A 10,351-nucleotide genomic window follows, 5' to 3' on the forward strand; every position below is an offset into this window, starting at 1 on the left:
CAGTGTCATGAAAGAAAGGGATCTTGGTGTAATGGTTGATCAGTCTCTTAAGTCATTCAAGCAGTGTGCCATTGCTAGTGGTAAGGCAAATAGGATTTTATGTTGTATGTACAAAATATTGAATACAAGACTAAAGGGGTTATGATTTCATTGTATAGGATTTTGATGTAATGGGAATAACTGAAACACGGTTAAACATAGATGCCACATTTGGGGTATAGTATTCAACCTTGGGCTCCTTACCTTAGGAAGGACATTTTAAAATTTGTTTGTTTAATAGTTTTAACTTAGAGGATGGGACAGCTGAGATGGAACAACAGGTACACTGTTGTCCCTAAACATTATGTTATATGTTGTTATCTTCTGTTAATCTACATTGATGATATATTATCATCACTGCTGATTATTTAACTCTTGTTCTCCAACACTCATGACTTTCACCTTCATATTTACATATCTGTGTTCTATCACCAGCTTTATCAGTGCTGACAATACTTTTACCTTCATATTTACATATCTGTGTTCTATCATCAGCTTCATCAGTGCTGACAATATTTTCACCTTCATATTTACATATCTGTGTTCTATCATCAGCTTCATCAGTGCTGGCAATACTTTTACCTTCATATTTACATATCTGTGTTCTATCATCAGCTTCATCAGTGCTGACAATACTTTCACCTTCATACTTACATATCTGTGTTCTATCATCAGCTTCATCAGTGCTGACAATACTTTCACCTTCATACTTACATATCTGTGTTCTATCATCAGCTTCATCAGTGCTGACAATACTTTTACCTTCATATTTACATATCTGTGTTCTATCATCAGCTTCATCAGTGCTGACAATACTTTTACCTTCATATAAGTTATTAAGTTGAAAGTATAGACTATATACATATATATATATATTTTTTTTGTTACCACAACAAATCATGAAAAGCTACTTGATGCCCAAGACCAGTTAAAGCGTAAGTGAAGTAAGAAAAAAACCCTGTATTTTCAGTAAAAGTAGTATTAATATGAAAAAGCATATTTCTTATGTTAATGGAGAATACTGAAGATATGAACAGTTTCTACCTGAAGACATGAATATTCCCAGTGTCTGTTGCTGCTGCTAAAGATTGAAGATTGTGGCAGCTTGTCAAACTTATCACTTGACCATCTAAACAGAAAACAATACATATGGTTACTGTACTGAAAATGTTATATAATGTTTTACAAAAGAACATTCAACCATATTTATCAAAGCTTCCATTCTCAAGACAAGTCAGGGAAACTTTCCTTAAACTTCAAGTAATAGATTTCAATGTATTTATTAAGTATATTTGGAGCCTAGTAGTTAACTCAAGAAGAAAATGTAGTTATGTTTAATATATGTCCTCACCTTCTGTTAAATATTGTTTAGTAATTCACTAATGATGTCATTATATTAGTTTAAACATTTGTGGTAAAGTAAACATATTTTAATCAAGTGAATATTTCTGCAACTACAATTTAAGTACAAGTCAATAATGTAAAATAATGCTAATGTAATAGTGCACAAAATAACAGGAATTTTTGTGGTTTGACTTAGGAGTCTGCATTTCTTTAACAGGCTAGAGAAAATAACGAATTAATTAATTATTTGATGAATATTTTAAGAGTATTAATTTTGACATAAATAGCAGTCATTCAATTAATATGAGGCAGTAGATGTTATTAGAAGGGTTACATGTGAAAACTGTTAAATATGTTATGATCTTGGATGTACATAATATACTTTTCCTCACCCGTAAATGTATTTTAGGTAGATACGTGATTCTCTGCACCATAAAGAGCAATTAACTTGTGTAGATTGCCATGAAATTTCTTGCACGTGCCACAAGTCTTGAACAAAGCTCCCACCCGATGATGTCAATATATATTACATCAGTCTATGACATAATCATCATTAGACTACAGCCCTTCATCAACAGGAAAGCAACATATCCTCCATGCACAGAACTAGCACAGGAACACAAGATCATTCTTGATGAGGCAAACAAAATGCATCAGAAGTGGGAAAGAAGGTAGGGAGGTTAAACAGAGAGGTATCTATCTGAAATACATTTTCAGGAAAGGAAAACAACTTCAGAAACATTACTGGAGGGGCTGGTGCAGAGAAATTACAAAGAAGAACTCCCTTCTGAAAACAACATTAGCAAGAGAAATCCCATGGAGCATGAGGCAGGGTCTAGCACTCAGTGGGAGACAACATTCACCTCAAACAGGGAATACTCTTCACCCAATATAGGTGACAGAAAAAAAAATATCTTCTCAAAAGAATCTTTTGCTAAACCATCCATTATTTCACAAACATTAGTTAGTAATGTAACTAGGGCTATAAGTCAAGCCACTCCATATTTGAGAAATACTTACATGAGATACTCACTACAAAAATCAGGAGCAAGGAGTAGCATTCATGACTCGTATCCCAAGACCCACCTGGCTGGACCTAACCACCAAGAATGGCTAGGTTCATAATGCGATGGAATGTCCTATACTACACTATCATGTAACGCATCAGTCCTACTTTCCAAACAAGTGCTTCTACTCAACCTCCTATACTACACTACCATGTAACGCCTCAGTCCTACTTTCCAAACAAGTGTTTCTACTCAACCTCCTATACTACACTACCATGTAACGCCTCAGTCCTACTTTCCAAACAAGTGCTTCTACTCAACCTCCTATACTACACTATCATGTAACACATCAGTCCTACTTTCCAAACAAGTGTTTCTACTCAACCTTCTACCACTGAGATTACACCATCCAATGTGTAACTCTCCTATACTACACTATCATGTAACACATCAGTCCTACTTTCCAAACAAGTGCTTCTACTCAACCTCCTATACTACACTATCATGTAGCACCTCAGTCCTACTTTCTAAACAAGTGTTTCTACTCAACCTTCTACCACTGAGATTGCACCATCCAATGAGTAACTCTTTATATCAACATCTTTAGTGGCTCGAAACTGGGGAAGCAAGGGTTCTTCCATACTCTACTAGAAGAAATAGGGGAGGATTGCCTCGTGGGGTAGAACACCAGAGAGGTACATGGACCACTTTCATCAGTTACAATCATCTAGAATTAGGTCCCATAATGGGAGACAGTAGAATGGGTTAACACAGGTAAAGACAGCAGGTGCAAGTCAGGCGTGAGGACAGGCACCTGGTGTTTCTCTTTTACACTACAGTGCAGAAAGGCCTGAAAGATAAAATAAAAAACTGTGAATATAAAAAAAAAACTGTGAGATGACAAACCAGATGGGAAAAAAAAAAGACTTGAAAAATAAAAAAAGGATCAACACCCCAAAAATAAGAAATTAGCCAGTTGGGTGTATAATACAACCAGTCACCCCAAGTAAGATGATTCCTAAAGGAGAAGGAGGCTGCAACAGATTAAGCTGCATTGGAAGGGGCAAGTAGAAGGAGGATGCAACAGATTAAGCTGCATTGGAAGGGGCAAGTAGAAGCCAATTATCTATAGACTAATGGAGGAACAGAATACACGAATGTAATTGAGAAAAACCTACCAGACTCATTGAAAAAGATGGGATCATAGCCAACTCAAAGGGAAGGACTGAGAACCAAACATTTCACCATTACAGATGAACTTATGGAAGGGAAAGGCAGGCAGTTAAATTGGAATGCAGAGACATTGTCTGAGACCCCAAATTGTATCATCCACTACCGAGGAAAGTATTCACTGAAGAGTCAGAAACCTGCCCATTAGGAACTGAGGAAAGACCAAAGCTGGATCAAGTTCAACAGATTTATATATGGCTGCAACAATCTTCAATTTTTGTAGGAATGAGAAAAAGACTGAGTAAAACCCTAAAGTGTGGTTAGGTATTGTCCCATAGCTTTTGAAACAGGTGAGGTGGAGAGTACAAGTACAGGAACAATTCCTGATAAAACAACTGAGGAAGTCAGGTTGTAGCCAGTGGAGTCAACCAGTGGAAGTGACAATGTGGGAAAAGCAGAGCTCTACAGTATAAGATTGGTGGGGTGGGTCCACAAACAAATCACCTCCAAGAATCGTGATAGCCAGCCTGCAAAAAAGAAGACTAGATGTAGTAACAAGAGGACAATAAATGAAGAGGGTGACCTCCATGAGGTAAATACAATGAGCAAGAAACCAAAGTGAGTACAGATGAGTCCTGAAGAGCTCACCCAGCTCAAGAGGTCAATGTATAAAAAAATATTTAGTACGGGCCACATAACACTTCAAGGCCCTCATCAGACATGACAAACAATTGGGATCCGATCAGTCATAAAGATGAGAAATTGCAGTCAGATGAATTGGTGAAGGAGGATTTATCCCCTTTCCTGGTTGCCTGTGTCTGAGGTAAGAAGGATGTAGATAGAATGACAAAGCATCCTGTGCATGTGCAACACCAACAACTCCAACCAGTGATGTCCGCAGGCTGGCAGCAACAGAAAATAAACCTTGATGTTAAAGTGATACATGGTACATGAGGCTAAGGGTTCATACAGATGTCATGAAAGACCATGTAACACCACCTTTGTATATGAGTTAGGTAACTGAAATGGATGTTTGGGACGAAGGACCTAAAGTGAGTTGAGGAGGCTGGAGAGTACTGGGGACTCAAAGAATTACAATCTCTTGAAGTATCTACAGACAGCTGATAAGGCTGCCTGATATAGGGCAATTGTTGGAAGATGTGGAACTCTTGTTAAAGTACCAGGTCAAAAACCAAGGTATGGTTGATATATCTGGACAAAGTGGGTTCAACCTCCACCAAATACACTATTGTTGATACGTGTGCCATTTCCATTGAGAAATGTCCATCGTGAAGAGACTGAGACAGGTACATGGCAACCTTAGAAGTGAAACCCCAATGCAATGCATAGGACTGCATAATATCCACGCATGAAGCTTGAGCTTCAGGAGGGATGGGTGTAAAATGTTGGATCATGATTGCCTCTACAGAGATGGCCAAAGGGGAAGTGGAAGAAGTGGGCACACCTGAGGTACTGCAGAAGCAGAAACCAAGGATGAACTGCCCAATCCAGTGCAACCAATAGAATGTGACCAGGGGTTGTGTGGGTAGGCATATAAGTGCAATCCAGTCCAATCCTGACTGAATGCATATATTGCCAATGCAACTCCAATGGAAAAACCCTCGATGAAGCATACATTCTGTCAGGAGAATCCAGTAGGGTCGAGACAACTGATCTGCCACCAAATTCCTCACCCCAGAAAATAGCCATCTAATAGAATTATATAACAGGAAGAATAGAAGATATAGAAGATCCAAAGTATAAAAACAAAGAGATGTGAAATGAATGCCCCCTTGATGGAAAATGTAAGACACTACCATAGAATTGTCAGAGTTTTAAGCATGAAGAATTTGCCCCTCAGTAGAATTCCAGATCTTGAGAGATCTCCCTTTGAACAGCAAGAAGTTTTAAAACATTAATGTGAAGTAAAGCCTCATCATCCATAGGCCCTAGAATTCCTGTTAAGATATGCACTTCATCTCTGAAGTGAGGCATCCATGAAACGATAGAGCACTGGACAAGGTGGCAGCAAGAGAACATCAATCATAGTATTGTTCTGATCCAACCACCACTCGAAATCAAAGATGTTGATCCTAAATAAGGAAATTGTGGAATCTGCTCATGATCCACTGGTCCTGTGGATACCATCAAAGGGATCACACATGCACTCATCCCAAAGGAAAGAGGGATTTGAGTGATACCCACATCCCCAAAAGATAAAGAACTGTGGGAGAGGGACGCACGAGTAAGTCAATGTGGAGCTGGATGGAACTCGACTGAGTCCGACTGAGATACGAGTTGAAAATAACACACAGATGGATGATATAATGTGTTAGAGTGAGAAGATGTGTCTCAGCTCTGATAAAAAATCCTGCCTTCTTTGCTTCAGAAAGCAGTAGCTGGGTGTGATGTGCTGTCAATAGACAAGATGGTGCAAGCAGTAGCCATACATCCATAGAATGGTGTGAGCCCAGGCCCAGGGAATGGAGGTGACGATAAAAGGTTTGTAAGATACATCAGAAGATGTAAGGAGCTGATGTTAGTCCAAAAAACAGAGCCCTGAACTACAGCACCATATCCTTGTGCACAAGTGAACAAAACACAAATAATGGTGGGAAAAATCTGCTATGGGAACGTGCAATAGGCATTGGAAACATTAAACTTGGTCATCCACAGTCCTGGTGAAAAATACCAATAAAGAGTAGAAACGACTCCACTGTGAAGTGTGCAGAGTCTAGGAATTGATATAGATGAGAAAGACTAATGACTGGACACCAAATACCCATCATCTTGAGCACAACAAACAGATGGGAATAAAACCCAGGAAGAACTGGAATGACTCTCTCTACTGCCCCTTGATCCACAAATCTCTGATAGCCATGGAACACAGTTGCAAAATCCAAGGATCTCTAGAAGGCAGAAATACTACAGGTTGGAGGAATAATGGTAGTGGAGATGTGAACTGAATGACTAATACTGATGTAAGGACCTGTTGTACTCATGGATCTGTGGTAAAGGTTTTCCACACATCCAGAAATTCTTGGAGCTGAGCCCCAAAGACCCTGAAGGCATATGGTACTTACCATTGTCAGTCTTCCACGCGAGCAGAGGAACCTCGTGGATATGGACAGAAACTATTCTGAGTACCCATGGACTGAGGGGTTGATGTTGGGGTTGGAACACTTGAACAGGGGTGGAACTATGATCCCCTGTAACAGCTGAGGAAAGTAAGAAGTCAATGATGACAAGGATGAATGCAGATGGGTGACATCAACTTTCGAATCCAAAGACTCTGGAATGCCTACAAAAATCAAGGGTTGGAGAAAAGGGCCTCACGTAACTTACGGAGGGCAGCAGCTGATAGACGAATATACCAGCCAAGAGACTAGGAAAAGTGCAGAAGCTGAAAATCTAAACAAGAACGATGCTAACAATGGTCCCAACACATCAAAGTGATGTGGTAATCACCGAGATGCTTCCTAAAAAAGGTGTAGGAATGATAAGTATTTCAGCACCAGAGGTAGGGTCAAACAAATCCTAGAAACCTGTGATCTATTCAGGTTGAACACAGACTCCATCTGGAAACACACATTTCCAGGAGCGGGTCTATTCTCTGAGAGTTTAAAGATGCTTAAACCTGGTGGTGGTAAGTGAAACCATGTTGTTCTAACAAATGTGGCAGAGAAGGCATAGCTATCCCTTCACGTAACTGAGCAGGAAAAACAAATAAAGGAATAACTTTATTCACTAGGTAAATGAACACATCACAGACCAACTAATTTATCTAAACTTATACTTGTTTCTAAATTTTCAGATTTTTTTTAGCATATTGCTTTTGTACCAAGAGGAATAAAAATGTCTGCAAACATCTACCTACATATACAAATATATACTAATGATGGTTAGTTTTCTTTATAGCAAATAAATAGTATAACAAATAAGTGTACTGTCTAGTGTTTTACATGTTTCTCAAATTCACTTACAGTAATTTCTATGATCCAGAATAACAAAATATAAAGTTTAGTATGCTAACAAGATGTAAAGGATAAAATCAGCTATTCTGTTGTATTAGGATGCAAACAGAACCAACTGTAACAGTTCACTATAACAACGTCATGTTTTACATATACATACGTGTAAAATTAATTTGTTGTCTTACAATTTTAATCATAAACATTTTCTAATCATCTTGCTTAAAGGGTGTTCATACTACAGTAGTCCCTTGTGGATACGACCAATAATGACTTTCTTTCAAATATGACTTTTTTTGTGTGTGCATGGAGTGATTTTACATTGATCTGACCTCCCACAAACGACTTCCACACAGATGCAACACGTGACTGTGATTTTTGGGCAGAAGGTCAAATAACGACTTTTCTTCATATTAATAATGTAATTTACAGAGACACATGAATACAATGTATAGAGTATGGAGGTCACATGACCGGAGATTGCTTGACAGCTTAGTATATGTATCTTGGAACCCTGGGGTGTTCAAATCAAACTCCTTGGTACATTTACGTAGATATGTTGTTTAAAAACTTTGATGTCTTGAAAGGTATCCATTAGTGGTTATTTGTCTTCTCCCTGCTCATGGAATTAAGGTTTATTCTTTTAGTGAATGTAGTAGATTTTGAGTTAGTGGCCTAGATGTTATGGAACTTGACTAGGATTTACTAGCAGGGTGTGAAGATTATTAGCTCGTGGTTTGTTGAGTGACAGACTTAACTAATCTGTGCAGTAAGCATGGCTAATGAAATGCCTCATAGCCTCTGGGAAATCTGTGAATGTCTCAAGCTGAGAACAGGAAGTCTCTGTGAAAAAGAAGGCGCAGTGTGTTGATATAGATATGTGACATGGACGTTGATATAGACCAAAGTTGTGATGAAAGCAACAAAATAAATGAAACATGGAAATTGTTTTAATGCAACATATTACACTTTATGTAGTATTTGTAATCAGAGAGGATTACCTTATTGGGTATTGGCTAGAGTCTAGCAATAATTTAGTTAAGATATTTATTCTTATTGCTTTACTGGTCGTTTTAAATTTGTGAAATGGTTCCTTTTCAGAGCTGTGATCAAAGGTTCCAAGTTTTAAAGTGAAATTTTGGTTTCGGGTGAGACTGTTTTGTTCAATTAAGATATGTAGCTTCCAATGTTTGGTTCTTTGTTTAAAATTACAGTGTTTTGTATAGATATGCTGTGGATTTTTTGAGTTGCAATGGTGATAAATATGGGATGTATTTTTATTATGTTTGGTGAATCTGGTTTCCAATTTTCTTCCAATTTCTCTGATGTAGAATTCTGGACATTTATTGCATGTTATCTTATAAATTGATATTAAAATCGTGCACAAAAAATTAACAAACAAATGCTTCTTGATATAATAACTTCCAGACTCGTTAACATTCAAAGTGACTCCGTTAAATGTGCAAAGCAAACAAAGATGGACTATTTTTTTAAGAAATAAATTTTGTGTCAGTTTATAATATTTTATATGTATGTAATAAAGATGTGATACATGGATGCTTATGAAATAAATGTGATTGATGAATAAATTATTTTTCATAACACAAAACAATTTTAAGTTATCTTTATTGAACTGTTATCCGTCATAACTACTATTGTACAGTGTATCAATTTGTTACGTTATCTGACTACCTATACAGTATATAAACCATTATGCTCAACCCCTGAGTATAGCACTGGCACAGCTGGAACTCAGTCATTTGTTATCTGGTTATTGATCCTCTGAACAACGACTTTTTGTCAAATGCGACTTTTTTTTTATCATGGCAAATAGATCGTTCGTATCTAAGAGAGACTACTGTACAATGGATATCTCATAGTACTAGCTTCATCCTGTTTCTATGTTCTATTTCCTGGGTTGAGATAAGTCCATTAAAAGTCATGCACACATACTTGTACAAGCTAGTTTGAGTTGGAGCTTTTATCCATTGTGTATATTTATTTGATATATCATTGACATAAATAATCTAAGGGACTGTGAGATAGTGCATTAGGACCAAAGTGTCACAATAAAAGTGGGTTATCTCTGTAATTCTGTTTCTTTCGATTTGATTCCCATCTTCATCTGTAAATAAAGGTTTTGTTTTATCTGTTCACTTGCAATATTAATTTTTCTTTGCAGCTCATATCTTATTTTAATACTGTGCATAACACTTCCAGAACCTGCATTTTATGGACAGTTAAGTTCTTTCTGGTGGATAGCAATGTATCTGAATACCACACGTACAATGAATTTACTCCCTCACTTGTGTTCTTGCTTCATTCACATACTTATCAGTATAACAAGTCACACTATAATACAGCATATACTCACCCATTCTACTGTAAGTTTGTCTCGATCGATTTGCTATATTCCTTCCCTGGATCATTCTACCTCCATCCCAGATCTTAACGGTTCCATCATTTGAACAAGTAGCAAACAATGATGTGTTAGGTATTACCTGAAGTCTTAAAGGGGAAAACAAAGAGAGGAAATAATACAGATTTCTTTTAAAAAATATATGTGTGTATCAACACTGGTCATGTACAAGTGTTTTGTAATTTATTATTAGCCTCTTCTCGTTTAGAACATATTATTCACCATTATCATGTACAAGTGTTTTGTAATTTATTATCAGCCTCTTCTTGTTTAGAACATATTATTCACCATTATCATGTACAAGTGTTTTGTAATTTATCATCAGCCTCTTCTCGTTTAGAACATACTATTCACCATTATCATGTACAAGTGTTTTGTAATTTATCATCAGCCTCTTCTCG

The 10,351-nt window shown here is 37.2% G+C and overlaps 1 protein-coding gene across 1 annotated transcript in view; it reads right to left on the reverse strand.

Annotated features, from left to right (window-relative positions):
• LOC106471384 (phosphoinositide 3-kinase regulatory subunit 4-like) overlaps window positions 1-10,351 on the reverse strand; it is an 80,856-nt gene that overhangs the window by 7,029 nt on the left and 63,476 nt on the right. Inside the window, exons 15-17 of the mRNA XM_022399984.1 lie at window positions 9,906-10,039; window positions 1,084-1,168; window positions 442-845 (exon numbers count right to left, since the gene is read on the reverse strand). Coding sequence (XP_022255692.1) covers window positions 442-845; window positions 1,084-1,168; window positions 9,906-10,039 — 623 coding nt within the window. The remainder of the gene's footprint in view (window positions 1-441; window positions 846-1,083; window positions 1,169-9,905; window positions 10,040-10,351) is intronic.

This window comes from Limulus polyphemus, unplaced genomic scaffold (genome assembly GCF_000517525.1).
Source record: "Limulus polyphemus unplaced genomic scaffold, Limulus_polyphemus-2.1.2 Scaffold4589, whole genome shotgun sequence".
Lineage (NCBI taxonomy): Eukaryota > Metazoa > Arthropoda > Merostomata > Xiphosura > Limulidae > Limulus > Limulus polyphemus.